This window comes from Dichotomopilus funicola (genome assembly GCF_033296635.1).
Source record: "Dichotomopilus funicola strain CBS 141.50 unplaced genomic scaffold C8A04scaffold_24, whole genome shotgun sequence".
Taxonomy (NCBI): domain Eukaryota; kingdom Fungi; phylum Ascomycota; class Sordariomycetes; order Sordariales; family Chaetomiaceae; genus Dichotomopilus; species Dichotomopilus funicola.
Window position 1 is genome coordinate 131,870 of NW_026944045.1, and position 15,309 is coordinate 147,178.

Consider the following 15,309-nt stretch of genomic DNA (forward strand, 5'->3'; position numbering starts at 1 on the left):
GAGCTTACATAGTAAAGATTTGCAGCAGAACGCCCAGTTCACACAGGACGACCTGGACGCACGGACCAAGCACAAAGGTACGTCCCACGCCAAGCCTCGGGCGATCCATTTTAGCGCGGCGAAAACGGCCAACAAGGACTTCTTCAAACCAGGCGAACTCTGGCGAGGCGTTGATTTTCAAAACCACGAGTGACTGGGCTCAACCTGCGACCCTCAAATCATCGTTCCCACGACGTTGGTTTTGTCGACCTGCACGCTGTGCACACCCCATCACTGCGATATCCACCAGAATAGGATTTCGGGACGATCCTTTTTGAACCTACCGACCCCGCCTCTTTTGTGTGCGTTTTGCTCCCTCGCCTGGAGGCGGCACATTGTCACGATGCTGCCCCCGTCTGTCCGACGAGCCGTCGCTACGGCGCCTCAATCACCCACTGCCTCGACCTTGGCCTCGACCGTCTCCCGCGCTGCTGCCGCTGCTTGTGGCATCACATACCGACCCAGCGGTCTTCAACAGCGCCGCTACTCATCGTCAAAACCGTCGAGCCCGGATAACGGCCCCAAAGACATCACCGCTCGGCCAGTTCCCACGTCACGAGGCTCTAAATCAGAGAAGTCTAAGGCTAAGTCCAAGGCCCCTCAACCGCCTAGTGTGCCCAGTACCGGACATATTGGGGATGAAGGTTAGTTTTCCACTCACCACAGCCCACGATAAGGGTTTTCCTTCCCTCAGGGGAATGCAGATAAGCTGACCCCTCAACCCTTCAGGTCTCGCCCTCTCCGCCTTCTTCGCCCTCCACCGACCCATCTCCGTCACCCAACTGATGCCCCGGACCGTTTCTGACGATGTCTTCGCCAAGATCTTCGCGACCCGCTCCCGCAACAACCGGGCCGCCGATGTTCTGTCGACGTTATCGCAGACGGTGTCTGACCTCGAAGAGCCCCTGTCGAGGATGAACATGGGTGGCAGTGGGGACAAGACCTCGCGGTCCGCTCAGGACGCCGTTGCTTCTGAGGACGGCACCACCCGCCTCAGCCTCAAGCACCCCGACGGTTCTGAGACCAACCTGCACATTCAACTCAACCCGCTCGCCGGCCAGTACCTGCCTTATGCGCCACCCCCAGCGCCCCGCCCGCTCAGCGAGACCGCGTCCAACGCTACCAACGCGAACACCGAAAACACCAACGCCGCTAGTGACAGCGTAGCCTCCTCTTCTACCACCGCCGCTACTAACAACGCACTCGCCGAAGAGTCCGCCGCTGACGGACAGACACGAGTGTATAAGGCCATGGTGACTATCGAGGAGACTGTCGATGCGGAAGGGCAGGTCAAGGTCGTGGCGCACAGCCCGGAACTGGTGGAGGAAGGCATGGACAGCCTAACCAGCGCGATTGAAGAGCCCGGGCAGCCACAGTCATTCCTGGAACGCATGGCGTTGCGCCAGCTGCGCTACGATGAGTACTGTCGCCAGAAGGGCCTCACTATGCAGGCCATCAGCGTGCGCCGCCAGCGCAAGCTGCGCATGAAGAAGAAGAAGTACAAGAAGCTGATGAAGAAGACGCGGAATGAGCGCCGCAAGCTCGACCGCTTGTAAGGGGCCCAAATCAACCCAGTTTCCGCCAACCTATTCTGGTGGTCGGTTCCCTGTGTGTAAATATACCCACCATCCTTCACGCCCCCTCATGTTTTGTCCTCTCCTGAGTCTGTTTTATCCTTGCTCTTTATATCTTCTTGTTTTACGCTCTTATCTAGAGATCGCGGTGTCAAGGTGTCACGGTTACATCTCAAGGCATGTGTTTTTTATTCTCTCTTGACTTTCTGGCTCTGGCTATTCGAGTCCGTTCTGTTCTGCATCATCGGCATAATCGCACATAGAGTGGGATGGATAAGGAGAGAGAGGTAGTAGGTGTGAAATGAACATGAAGCGCGCGTTTGGCCCCAGAAGTGCAAGCAAAAGACATGACGAGACCAGACGTACGGAGGGGCATACTGAGCTCTTCTTATAACAGGCAACACTCTAACTAGGCATTTCCCCTTCTTCCCCCGATCCACCCGAATCATCCTCCTGGTTCCAGAGCTCTTCTACCTCCTTAGACGATGTTCTCCTGCAAATACTTCAGCCACTCAGTTGGGCCCCAGCTACTGCTAATCTCGTTCGCCACCACCCCATTGAACAACACTGTCGGCGTGACATGCACGCCCGTTAGCCGAGCCGTCTTGACAATGTACTTCACATCCGCGGTCACGGCATTGCCCGCATTCCTGGCTGCCTCCTCTTTCTCCTTGCCGCTGATCTGCAACAGCTTAAACACCTCGCCCGCATCGATAGCAACCGTCTCCTCGGCGAGTTTGGTTAGGCGTCGGTACGTGTCGTTGCGCGTCTCGTCCACGACGGCCTCGTCAAAGTAGGCGGCCTGGTCCTGGAACAGCCGTTGCGCAAAATTCCAGAATTGATCGGGCGCCTTGTCGCTGAGGATCCGCTGTACGGCGAGTGCGGCCTCGTGGACTAGGGTTGAGGACGGGTGCCATGGCTGGATTTGTGGTCGCAGGATCAGCTGGACTTTGTTGCCGTACTCCGGGTTGGTGCGAAGGAACGGGAGGACGTTGCTAGTGAGGGACTTGAAGAGTTCTGTGAGGATTGGTTATGAAAGGAAAAACGTATAGCTGATACGTGTCGAAGGGCATGGTTAGAGATAGATGGGGGGATGAGCATAGGCACATACTGGCAGAGTAAGGACAGACGTAGTCAATGTAGAATTCCAAAGTGTGGAGGGGTACTTCGAAGGGGGCTTGAGCATTGCTTTGGTGAGAGGGGAAAACGAGGCGATGCCCGGCGAATTTAGGTGGGACGGCCATTTTGTGTCCTTTGGTTTGTTGTATATTGTGAGTTGGGAATTTGTATATTGCTGGAAGTTGAGACTGTGAAATCCGGGGAAAAGAGACACAGACGAGGCGTGGCGTGTTTGTTGTCAAGAGGTGAGGTCTCAAAATGGGAGGGTCCAAGATTTTATACCTGACCGCAGGTGTTCGACAACGTTACTCCCGATGATGCGATCGATGAGAAGCTTACTCAACAATAGCAGCATGGGTTTTTGAAGAAAGTGGGGGAGGAGGGGCCGGGCGCGCATTGCACCAAGCGGAATCCTGATTGAGCCGGCTTGAACCTCCGGAACGGTTGTGAGATACTTCGGGTAGGATGGGGAGACTGGGTTCTATGGCTGCTATTTGATACCCCTTGCTACTTTGCAAAATTGAATCGCAAGGTCTCAGCTTCTAGTTTATTTGAGAAGTTGCTTCTTAGAAACTTTCCTAAAAATGGCAATCGCAGGGGGTAGAGCTTTGGTTACGACAAGTACGACCCAGGCCCCTTACATCATGAAAACACCCGATATCCGTACTAGTAGAGAACGACTTCTAATGAAATACATATTTAGGGACCTCACTGCCGGCTAGAAACCAGCCGGACAGGTTGTGGACTTCAGAACTTATTCACCGGGTACAAATGTTGGAACCCCTGATCTAGGCTTGCCATTGCTAATACATGTGAATATGCAGAACCCAAGAGTATATTTCTACGCCAGAAAGCATACGGGGCGTATGGTCATCATATATTTCCGTTGAAATTCGGTCGTGTAATAAGTTATTCAAGATTAGCCGTTCTTGACGTTCCCAGAGCTGTCCCACCAGAACGTCCACGCCTAAACATACTTCGATAAAGCTCTGGTCGTCTGTTCTCCAACACTGACTTTGACTCGTCGTATTTTCGACTGTAGTGACTGTTTCTCAACACTTGCCCCTCGATGGTCGATCCGTCAGAAGATGTCCCGCTGTTGCAATCATTACCGTTGTTGGAGTCTAACTCGTCCTGTGTCGGTGCTAAGGTATTGCTGGGAGACCTTTGAGCTCTGAGACTGCATGGCTCTTTTTGCCGCTGTTTCTTGGGCTTAGATCGTAGTCGGACTTTGGAGATGATGCTGCCCATGTTGAGAGTTTAGAGTCTTAGGATCTGGTTTGTATCATTAGTGATGATAATTAAGAAGCCGCGTGATGTTTACGGACCTACTTCTTACGGATTCTTAAACTGAGCTTCGCTCTTAATAAACGTCGACTGGTAGAAGGCTAGCAATCTACACATATATTTACAAGATAAGTTTACCCAGAATTTCTCATTCGCTTCATGGTCAAGTATTTATTCCCCTAGGTCTTTCAGCCACATTATGGGGAGCGCTGGTTTGAGAACAATGTGTTGTTTGTCCCATCCAAAACTATTACCCCACGAGGTTTCTTAGTCTGTGACTTGTCGTTTCCTGTTGGTTATATTGTAATCTTGTAAATTAGATTGATCTGGCCTCCCTGTGATCGCATTAGAGACAGCGAGCAGGTGAAATACCATAAAAGTAACAAGCTGGACGCAAAACTGTTTCATTGTTTTGTATGTTGTGTTAGGGGCAAAGGTTACAACCATGCCAAATAGGATGAATGTGGGCTTGCCGAAAGCCAAACAGGAAACAACATGGTTGAGTCTAAGAGTTTTCTTCATGCCTCGAGTACAGGGTGTTGCATGGCCATCATTGATGGGCTGGATTCTAGAAGAGTAGTTCCCAGTGTCTTATTTTCCAGATGTCGATTCTTGGGATCTGGTAAATTAAGAAACAAATTTAGGCTAGTACATTAGAAGACAGCTATCGGATTTAACTTCCACGTGTGACCGTAACCGTTGTAAACGCTGCTGGCACCGACGACGTAACGGTAACCACCTCCCAGAATTCCGTATTCGTCTCTGAATCGGCGTTCTTCCTAGTGTTGGTTAAAGACTGTGTCAAGGATGATGGGGATGGTGGTGACCTTGATGCTGACAGCGAGATTGGAGTAGCTCGGGTTGAGGCATGTGAGGAGGGAGACACAGAAGAGAAGGGAAAGGAAACAGAGGAAGAAGACGAAGATACAGAAGGTGACCCAGAAGAGACACTGGGGAGCTGACAGACAACTTGGTTCATCACCCCCGCGTCAAACCTCGCTGCCCTGCACACCTCTTCTCCATGGGCACCAGCTTGTCGGCCCTCTGGCAGGTTGAGGTAGTAGGACCATATGTGTGTATTGTCGTCGGCATCGCCCGTGGCAACGGGACACGCCCAGAACTCGCGTCGGGTATGGTTGTAGACGAGCTGGCCGCTCTCGTCAAGATGGAAGAGCGGGTCCGGGTAGGCGGGCGGCTGGAGGGAACAGACGAGGACGGTGGATGGCTCTGTTTACGTTAGCCGGTCAGGACCGAAGGAGAAATGCAACACAGCGTTAGAAGGGGGTGGGAGATACGGGGAGAACGGGAGAGATATCTCTGATTTAGAATAATGAAGCGTAGACGCAAGCAAAATAACATGTTGAGATTGCACATGGTTTCTCAGGAGACGCTTACCCGGCCACCAGCACCCTCTCATGGCAAAATCGTAAAGTCCCTCACCCCTTAGGAAAAAGATGGTCCCCGAGCTGCCGTCCCCACCGCCTCCCGAGCTCGAGTTGGACTTAGATTCGGCCGCGGACTGGGAGATTCCAACCACTTGACCGCCTTCAATCTGACCGAGGATCAAGTTATTGGAGGCAAGCGTGAAGACACAGTATTGAGAGGTATCGTCATCGGGTAGGGATCGAAGCTGAGACTGGGAGTGAGCGAGGGCTGGCGCTATCGCTCCAACAAGGAGGACAAGAGCAGCAAGAAAGGGGATCATTGTGAGGTGTTGTTTTGATAGGCTGTAATGGGCTGGTAGCTTCTTTGTCTGTGCTGTTGACGCTGGGGAATCGTCAATATGTTCGGGTCTTCAAGCCGGGGAACACCCCATTTTATATCGTGCAATGGGGCCAATGCTGTGCTCTTGCAAAACTGCAAGCGGGCCTGGACGCATCCGAAATCCTGTACACCTATTTTTGACGAAGATGTCGAGTGGTTGCAGTTTGCGGTGACCGGATCTGAGCCGAAGCTTACCTCGTGTCCCATCCGTCGCCGGCTCTGGCCCTGCGGAGCGCAGGACAAAGACAAGGCAGACCAGGGAATGGCCTCCGGGACCTAATCGAGGCATCTGTGTTGTGTAACTGGGCGGTAGCATCCGAATGAATCCGGAGTAGCTCAAGCATGCGCGGCTCGGTCCCTTGTTTCTGCGAAGTCTTAACGTGCTGTCCATGACGACGCGGATGGCGGACGACGGGGAAGGGATCGAGACACTGAAAGGGCAAACATTGCAAACATATCACGAGCGTGGCGCGTCCGTGGGCACATTGTGTTTTGAGACCATGCATGGTCTTTTTGGACATTACATTCTTCTGGACGACGACTACCTCGCCTTCCTCCGTTTCTTCTGGACGGGTGGATCCGACTCGTCCTCCGATGGGAGCACATCGCTGGCACCCTCGATGTCGAGATCGGATTCGTCATCCGCTTCGTCGTCGTCTTCTCCCGAACCTTGTTCATCTTCGGAGTCCTCCTCATCCTCTTCGTCACTCGAATCACCTAGGGGTATCATATCTGCTCCACCTCCTGCCTCGGCTTCTGCGTTGGGCCCGTCCTCTTCCTCTGAGTCACTATCACTCGAAAATCCCGAGAAGTTTTCATCCTCCTCCTCATCTTCATTGTCCTCATCGTCCTCCGCTGCGGCGGTCGAACCAGTCAACGTGGTGCCGGCGACGCTCTCGTTATCATCGCGTTTCCGCTTGAGAGGCATCTCGCCAAAGCGCCCCTGTCTGCCTTCAACGACTGCGTCGTCTCCTCCCTCCATCGCCGGGGCTGGCGTGAACCAGGGGATCTTGCCACGCATGAAGTCATTGAGAACCATCTTGGCAACACCATCGACATCTGGTTCACCGCCCTTCAGTAACCGGCCGGACTTCCGGGCCATAAGCTCGAGAAACTCGATGTGGTCTTTCCAGCCCTTGAGCTCATACGTCCTCTCCATGTGGTGTGTCTTGACCTTTTTTAACACGGCGGGAATATACTGCTCGGGATGCTCCACGTTTTCAACACGGACGACGCCCCGGAGGAGAAGATCCTGCGGGGTATCGTTCTGGTTTGGTGGGACGATACCCGGGCAATCAATAAGATAAATCCGCTTCATCAGTGTGACGTACTGCCACACCTTGGTTTCACCCGGAATGGGTGCCACCTTAGCGACAGCCTTGCCACGGAGCGCGTTGATAATACTGGACTTGCCGACATTGGGGTAACCAATCAAACCGACGCTGATCTGCTTCCGATCTTTGTGGAGGATGCTGAACTGCCTCAAAAGATCGATCAAGGAGCCGCGGCCGAAGGGGTTCTTGATGCTTGACCTCATAGCGCAGGTCGGGTGGTCTTTCTGGAGTACACGAATCCAGGCGGCCTGTTACTCTAGTTAGTAACTGAACCACAAACATTCGCTGGTAATTCTGCGGTGGTGGTTTGGTATGTATGAATCATCACTAAGAAGACAGCCACGCGCTGCCCAGAACGGACAGTAGCGGCCTTCAACTCGTATGAAACACGTCCGGTATCCGGCGATAGGACCCCAAAACGGAGCCCTGTCAATCCTCAATCTGATGACCAGATCAAGGAAGTTGGAAGTGGAGATCGCTCTCCCAGGGATGTAACGGATGGATTCCATGATTTGTGCACAGCAATGCGGAAAGATCCTGACGAAAGCCCTGGGGCCAAGCAAAGCCTGGCGTGGGTGTGGGTGGAAAAAATGGAATGTAAGGGCGCTTACCGCTGTGCTCGAGGGCACCAAGTCGATCTTGTTCAAGACGAAGACGAGGTGCTTGTGTGGGGCTTCAGTGGCTAGGTATTTTTCAACGTGCCGACTGCGAAAGGATTAGTCTGGGCGTCAAACGAAGGTTTTGTATCGGGCGCGCATACCATCTTGTCCCCAACGGGTCGCGGGCGTCTATTACGTGAAGGATGACATCGGATGAGTCGATAACCTTGTCTGTGGGCGGGTTAGCAAGGCAAAATAAAAGACCATCGCGATAGGCAACAACGTACACAGCTCGTTCCAGATACGCTTGGATTGCCCCTTAGAGAAGATGGCTTCCTTCGCAGTCGCAACGCTGAAGTCTTCCTCCACCAGTTCATCACCATCTGTCGCCGCAGATCCCGCCGCACCATTGAGCAGCTTGATTTGTTCTAAGCGGGCCTGGTACGAGTCAAGGCTGTCCTCGGTGTAGCCGGCTAGCTCGTCGACGGTGTTGAAGCTGAGTTTTGGCCGTTTCCTCTGGGCCTTGGGCCCAAAGGTTTCTGAGAAAGGCTCGCTCTCAATCGTCATCTTCGCCTGGTGCTTCTTCAGCCCATCTTGGAGACTCGGCCCGTCCCGGATCAAGCTCATGGGAAGCTTGTTGCTCTTCAGCAGAACCGAGTATGGGTCCTTCTCCTTCTCGGCGATGGCCTCCCGGAATGATTTAAGGGTGTCCTGGGAGATGACTCTCGTGTTGGTGAACCACCTCCGGTTCGGCTCGACGACCGCCTTGGGAACCTCCTTGCTCTGGTAGGAGGCGGCCTGGACCACCTTGCCCTCCTTGTTGCGGGTAGCCTTGCCATCCTTGTACATGTTCAGGGTCTTGATCTTTTTGGCCGAGCGATAGAAGTTCTCGCCCTTAACCTTGGGATCACCCTTCACCTTCCCCTGCCGCTCGATGCGGGACCGTTCCTTTTTTCCTGCGCATGTATGTTAATTCACTGAATTGACTGGCCGCGATGGCGATGCGACAGATGGGCGGGGAGAAAACGGCTTACCGGTCCCCATCTTGGCGATTGATTGACACCAAACGGACGTGGATTGATGTAAATGAAAGAAAAGGGGGTATTATATATCCCCGTCTGCAATGGATCAATTGCAGCGGTCTTCCACCGGGGGAAGCTGTTGTGGAAGACGGGGAGAAAAAGAAGTTCGAGAGGAATGGAATTGAAGAGCAGAACTAGGCCAAATGAAGTTTTTAGCGGGGTGGAGCTTCCCAAAGTCTCTTCAGAACCCGGGAAAATTTGGCGGTGTTAAGCGGCATAACCGTGCAAGGTACGCTGCGCCTTTCCTGTCTGGGACTAGCGCGATCAAGGTCCTTGCAAATGGCCTCGTTCACAAATTCCAACTTTGAGGAACAGAGGTCCCCCTCTTCTCGGGAAGAGGTTTGAGACAACATCTCCGCCACGAGTTGCACCTCCCTTACTGCCGTTACGTCCGGAATAGCCTTGCGGTTACGCGGAGTTGGCAATTGTTCGGCCATTAAAACCATCAAGAAATGGCCTCACAACTGGCACGGCCGTCAATAGGCAGCCTTCAAGCGGCCTTCTCTTCATGCCGCATCTCAACAACAACGAAGGCGACGACGACGGCGACGCCACCATACACAGCAGCTCAATGGCGAAATTTCAGCACCACACCAACCGCTGCCCAAGGCATCACCATCCCACCCGAGTCCCCGAAATACATCCGCGTGCCTGAGCCCCCACAGGCCTCGGAACAAAAACTACCCCGCGTCCGCGGCCACCTCCCGATTCCGCGCGACCTCTTCCCCAAGCGTGACGGCAACCGCAAAGCCAAGCCGGAATTTACCAAAGCCGCCAACCCGCTGTCCAAGTCCGAAGCTGCCGGAAAACCGCCGCGGTCGGAGGAAGAAGCCCGCCATCGCGTGTTCGCGGCCGCCAGGCGCGAGGCCATGGCTTCGGGTCTGCAGGACCTCTACGCACGCAAGAAGAGGCGGGAAGGGATTGTACGGGCCCGTGGGAGCCGGATCTGGGCGGCCAACAAGGCCGCGGCGATGGCGCCCGAGCGATTGGATGACATCCTGACGCGGCCGACGGTGCGAGCAGCAACAGCGCTGCAAACGGCAGTGCTGCCGGATCCGGAGCGGTTCGAAAAGGCGGAAGCGGCACGGGCACGGCATGCGGCGCGCATGGCGGCCAAGGAGGAAGAGCAGCGCGACGCGCTGGCACAGCTCTACGTGGCCGCGCGCGACTTTATTGTTGACGAGGCCGCGCTCGAGGAGCGTATTGAGAACATCTTCACCCCTCGCTACCACAACATGGGCTCTCACAACAGCGGTGTGAGTATCTGGGACAGTAGAAGCGCACCGGTCAGCACCGGTGATCTGCGTGCCAACCTGAACAGCGCCACGGGCAAGGGCTTTGATACGGACACCACGAAGAGGAGTGCGGCCAACCGGACTCTAGAGCGACAGAAGACGGTGGCCGAGGAGCTGACTGGCGGGAAACTGTGAACAGGAAAGGGGGAAAACCGGTATCGAGTCAGTGGCGCGTGTGGAAGTCTAGGGAGCACGAAGGAGCTGAGATTGAGGTTCCGGCGGTCGTTGTTGGCTTTTTAGCCAGCTGGGAGAGACGGCCCGATGTATGAAAACGGCATGCGGCTGGGTCTAGGTAGCTGGGCGTCAGGTATACCGCGTGAATCTGTACAAATAGAAAAGTGACCGGTGCGAGGGTCGCAAACGGTTGCCCACATATATGCATTGCAAATGTTCTGTATTCTACATAATAAGTGCCCAGTTATTGGTGTATGTACGGCTCACGGTTACGTTGCGTGTAGACTACGTAGATAAGATTGCTCGTGTGGTGCGAGACATGTAAGAGACTCCAAAACTCCAGTTCCCAGCTTGTCCACCATCTCTTCCCCGCCTAGACCCCCCTGAATTGGACCCGGAACATATGATACAAGGAAATCAACAGGCACCCTTATCTCTCTCTCCTCTCATGCCGACGACCCAAATAATATGACCCTTGAAGATGAATAGCTAGGAAACAAAATTACCTCCTCTCTACCAATAACACATGCATCGCCACATACGCCAATACAATAAAGATGGCACCAAAGATACCGAGGTTGATGATATCGGGCCACATCGCCTGGTTATCAAACCCAAACGAGCTCAAAATTGCGGCACCTGGCACCGTGATATCAAGGCCGATCTTGTGATCAATCAGCGTCAAATGCGTCACCTCATTGACGATCAACGCCTCAAACCCATAGTGGAAGATGGACAGCCACTGCAGCCACAGTGCGGCGGGCGGGATCGCATTGTGGTTGAGCAACAGACCGGCAAACAGCAAGCTGAAAAGCATGACCAGACTGCCGATCAAGTTGGCGACACCGCCATCCTTGCAGACGATGCCGATGAAGAGACAGATGGCGGCTGCCGCGAGGTTGAACAACACCAAGACCAGCATGAATACGAAGAATTTGTCCGTCTCGGCGACCAGGCCCGTCATCGGGTAAACGATGGCACCCAACAGAATGGGAGGAATGATGCGCAGCGGGACAATGTCGAACAGCACTTTTGCGGCAAAGTAGGTGACGGGCGAGTAGTAGCCATTGGCGCGCTCGCGGACAAAGAGTAGCCGCTCTTGCGAAAAGACGGACAGGGTGGTCAGTGTGCTGAAGCCGAAGAGCGCGAGAACGAAAAAGAAAAGACCAAGACGGTTTTGGAAGCCGGCGATGTCCATGGATAAGCCGTAGAAGAGGTAGCCGGCAAAGACGGCCAGGACAATGGCGATGGCGTAGTGCGTGAGCATCAGCATCGGGTTGCGGTACAAATTACGCCAGGTGCGCTGGGACAGAAGGGCGAATTGGCGCAAGTAACCGATACGGGTATAGCCACGGCCCATCGCGCCTCCGTTAGCGATGTGGATATTGGGGCCATCTGGGGTGTAGCCATTGGACGCTGCGTTTTGGCCGTTGCTGTTGGCGGCACTGGCGATGGACTGCTGGATTTCATCGTGGGTGTTCCCAGCAATGTCGGACTGAGCGTAGGACTCCACGAGAATGTCTAGGTCGGTACCGGTCGGCGCGGCGGGGAGCAAGTCATCGTGTTCATCATGTTCATCGCCATCTTCACGGGCCTCGTGTGCCGGCACACGATGGGGCGTCTTTTGCAGCTTATAAGCTCCAAGTTCGTCACCCGCATCTGAGGAGGCGGCCGTGTCGACGGGTTTGCGGCGGGTGTACAGCTCCCTCTCTTGCCGGACACGAACAGAATCCCGACGCTTGCCCCTTGGACGGACCGACGATCCTTCAACGGCGCTCTCCTCACCGATGCTTGTCCCAGCGATGCTCGCGATCGACTTGACTGCCCTCGTGCTTGAAGGACCAACACTCGCCACCTCAGCTGAGAAATCGCCGTCATCAAACGAGGTCGTGGAACCGGCGTGCATGGTCAGGTCGACAAGGTAGTCGGCAATGTTGAAACCGGGAGGGCAGCTGTATCCGATATGGTCAAAGTAATCCTGGCACTGGTGCAGCGGGCCGGAGTAAACTGTCTTTCCTTGGGCCAGCAGGATCAGGCGGTCGAAGAGGGCGACAATGTTGGACCGGGGCTGATGGATCGTGAAAATGACTGTGCGTTTGTACGTCTTGGCCAGTGTGACAAGACATTCGACCACGTTGTAGGCGTTGTAGGCGTCGAGACCGCTGGTGGGTTCATCGAGGAAGAGGATAGACGGGCTGGTGACGAGTTCGCAAGCGATGCTGACACGGCGTTTCTCGCCTCCCGAAATCCCGCGCCCCTTGCCCTCTTCAGACCCGATCAGAGAATCCCGAATGTGGTAGATGCCTAGCTGTTTCTCGACCTCAAATACTCTCTGTTCCTTGGCCGGACGGGTCATGTCCCTAGGGAGACGAAGAAGGGCGCTGGTAAGAATGGTCTCGTGGACCGTTAGGGTGGGCAGCATGGTATCTTCCTGGTCGACGAAGCCGGTCGCATTCTTGTAGTCCGTATCGCTAACCTTCTCGCCGTTGACGTAAAACTCGCCCGAGACCTGGCCGCGCTTGTTTTTGCGGGCGAGGATATCCAAAAACGTGGTTTTGCCCGCACCGGAAGCGCCCATAATAGCGGTGATTTCACCGGGGTGAGTAATGCCCTGAATCCCGTTTAGGATGGTCTTGCCGTTGAGGTTGTAGCATACATTCTGAAAGTACAACGATGCGGGTTTGTGGTCAGTCATGAGCTTGACAGCTTCGTCGTCCGAGTCGTCCATGGCGATGACGCTGTACTTGAACTTCCTCCTGGACAGATACCACGTGCCGAGAATGACTGCTACCAAGAAGAGCGAGCACCCGGCGATGACACCAGCGATGAGCGGGGTGTTAATCTTGGGAACCTGGGGAGCGAACCCGGGCACCTCGGTGTGGTACAGGCACTCTCCCGCGCCGCAAGTCAAGAGAATGCTCGAGTCGCCAAACACCTGGCTGATCAGGTCGTTCATCTGGGGCTCCTCAAACGCGCAATTCTTAGGCCCGCCCGGGAGTTGTGTGCATTCGAACTTGGCGGGGCCGCGGATTTCTTTTTCGAGGAATTCGCCGAGATCGACCGAGCCGTTCTCGCCGCAGAGCATACGATCGGGGATGCACTCGCAGCGGATCTTGTCGCATTTGTAGGAGGTCGCATTCTTACCCCCATTACCGTTGAAGTCGGCGCTCGAATCGCACTCGTTGAGGTGACACATGAAGGATTCGCGTTCGTCGACCCAGACTAAGGAGGCATTGATGTGGTTAGCAGTGGGAAAATCGAAAATGGAACAGACATAAATGGGGCGGAATTCAGTACGCACACTGGAAGTCGCATTCTCCCGAGCTCCTGTCGCAGGTGAAGGTGACCTGAGGCACCTGAGCTCCCAGGAGATCGCGGATCGCCTTGTTCGTGACGTCGCACATCTGGTAGTTCTGCTTCACCACTTCACCACCGGTGTAGCAGACACCACCATCGCCCGTTTCCGTCATGGCATCGCATGCCCGGTCGCTCGTGCACATGTTGCAGTTGATGCCCGTCCATCCTTCGTCGCACTCGCAAGACTTGCCCTGCCTGGTCGGGCGGTTGCGGCCGCGGGGCAAGGAGCCGCATTCTGTGATGAGCGGGCGAACAGTTAGTTGTGTTCCTCAACAAAATTCCTGGAATGGGGACAAAACAGCGGATGATGGGATGCACGTACGAGGTTCGAGACAGTTGTCACCGCCAAAGCCCTCTGGGCAGTCACATTTCCCGCTATAGTTGTTGCACGGTGCGTACTGGCCGCAAGAGTTGATGGGGAGGTTGCAGTCGAAGCTGGTGGGAGACAAGCGTCAGTGTGCCGATACATATTATAGCTCGCAATGGTGGTTGGGTTGCTCATACCAAGGCGGGCAGTCTGGTGGCCTTTCCTCCATCAGGGCCAACCGTGCTTGCATCATCTCGGCGGATGTGTAGCTATGGGAGCCTTGGGAAGTTGAGGCGACACATGACAACGACAGCGCGGCTAGGGCTACTGCGCGTCGCAGGCGGAGCGCCATGATGGGCAATCGGGGGAGTCGTCGAGTAACAATGGATCGTGAAATGGCCTCGGCGATGGGACGGTACGGGATCGAAGGGGAAAGGAATCGGAAGCTTTGATTGGGAAGTTGGGGGCTGCAAGTTGGCGTTTATGTAAGGGCCGGGAATGGGAAACGGCTCGGCGAGTGCTGTGCCGGAACCCTAGGTCTGTGACCAACTCCACGGCGGAAACAACACCTACTCCACGGCGCAATACAGGAAGCTCGATGGTCCGAATCGGCAACGCGCGCGCGAGAGGCGGGAGACACAGGCGCACGCAACACCTCGACTCAACACCTCGATCGCGCTTTCACGAGACGTTTGCGCTAGGCTAGACGGCGAGTACAAGGGCTGACAAACAAGCCTGGAAATCAATTTAAAAAGAGTGTGCTAAATGGGCGGACCCCAGAAATGGGGAAAGAGAATATTAACAACACCAGGTAGAAGAGGACTGCCAAGGTTGAAGATGAAGACAACAAGCTACGCAAAGGCGGTGATTGTCCCGAGGCTGCTTGGTGGTTCGTGGCCTGGTTGACCGACCTGAGCCGTTTGTTGCTCGGCGGAGGTGAGTGGCTGTTCTCGCACCTGATGATGTCGCTGTGGGGCCGCCAATTACACTAACTGGAGCCGTGATGTTCAGGGGTGTGCAGCATGGCCCTAGCAGGAACGGCCTGCTGTGGAGAACCTTGCTTGGAAAGGGGTTAGTTAGGTATTTAGTTACTGGGAGCTCACAGGCACACCTAACCCTCAACCTCGACATTTGTACTACCAGTTCTGTCCTATCTGGTAACCCGTTCACTGTATCTCTTACAACAGGAATCGAAAAGCGTGACCAACGAATACCTCTATTCATTTAGTGCAATTGCAGGTCTTGGTGTGACTATTTTCTCGACCCTCCTTCAAGTAGCGGTTGACTTTGAAGCGTAGAGGAGAGGAGGAGCATTCTCTGTGTCAGGTGTGCGGAGACTTCATGTTGCCAGGAGGGCGTACCAAAACCCCACCTCAGG

General features: G+C 54.7%; 6 protein-coding genes across 6 annotated transcripts; 2 read left to right on the forward strand and 4 right to left on the reverse strand.

Moving 5' to 3' along the window:
• Positions 1–382: 382 nt before the first annotated feature.
• C8A04DRAFT_36635 (uncharacterized protein) lies at positions 383–1,595 on the forward strand (the record flags this gene model as incomplete). The annotated part of the gene is made up of 3 exons (XM_062783590.1): positions 383–683; positions 769–1,194; positions 1,252–1,595. 3 exons carry the CDS (start codon positions 383–385, stop codon positions 1,593–1,595), a joined length of 1,071 nt encoding a protein of 356 aa, XP_062637757.1.
• A 496-nt stretch (positions 1,596–2,091) lies between these two features.
• Positions 2,092–2,857, reverse strand: C8A04DRAFT_36636 (uncharacterized protein; the record flags this gene model as incomplete). Its single annotated transcript, XM_062783591.1, has 2 exons — positions 2,092–2,630; positions 2,725–2,857. The coding sequence occupies 2 exons, from the start codon at positions 2,855–2,857 to the stop codon at positions 2,092–2,094; spliced, it is 672 nt and encodes a 223-aa protein (XP_062637758.1).
• Positions 2,858–4,798: 1,941 nt separating this feature from the next.
• On the reverse strand, positions 4,799–5,724 carry C8A04DRAFT_27842 (uncharacterized protein; the record flags this gene model as incomplete). Its single annotated transcript, XM_062780430.1, has 3 exons — positions 4,799–4,969; positions 5,032–5,246; positions 5,415–5,724. The coding sequence occupies 3 exons, from the start codon at positions 5,722–5,724 to the stop codon at positions 4,799–4,801; spliced, it is 696 nt and encodes a 231-aa protein (XP_062637759.1).
• A 600-nt stretch (positions 5,725–6,324) lies between these two features.
• C8A04DRAFT_27843 (NUC091 domain-containing protein) lies at positions 6,325–8,760 on the reverse strand (the record flags this gene model as incomplete). The annotated part of the gene is made up of 5 exons (XM_062780431.1): positions 6,325–7,365; positions 7,729–7,822; positions 7,878–7,947; positions 8,004–8,672; positions 8,751–8,760. 5 exons carry the CDS (start codon positions 8,758–8,760, stop codon positions 6,325–6,327), a joined length of 1,884 nt encoding a protein of 627 aa, XP_062637760.1.
• Positions 8,761–9,250: 490 nt separating this feature from the next.
• C8A04DRAFT_27844 (uncharacterized protein) lies at positions 9,251–10,228 on the forward strand (the record flags this gene model as incomplete). The annotated part of the gene is made up of 1 exon (XM_062780432.1): positions 9,251–10,228. The coding sequence occupies one exon, from the start codon at positions 9,251–9,253 to the stop codon at positions 10,226–10,228; it is 978 nt and encodes a 325-aa protein (XP_062637761.1).
• Positions 10,229–10,769: 541 nt separating this feature from the next.
• C8A04DRAFT_36639 (uncharacterized protein) lies at positions 10,770–14,283 on the reverse strand (the record flags this gene model as incomplete). The annotated part of the gene is made up of 4 exons (XM_062783592.1): positions 10,770–13,489; positions 13,569–13,859; positions 13,947–14,059; positions 14,129–14,283. The coding sequence occupies 4 exons, from the start codon at positions 14,281–14,283 to the stop codon at positions 10,770–10,772; spliced, it is 3,279 nt and encodes a 1,092-aa protein (XP_062637762.1).
• Positions 14,284–15,309: the final 1,026 nt, after the last annotated feature.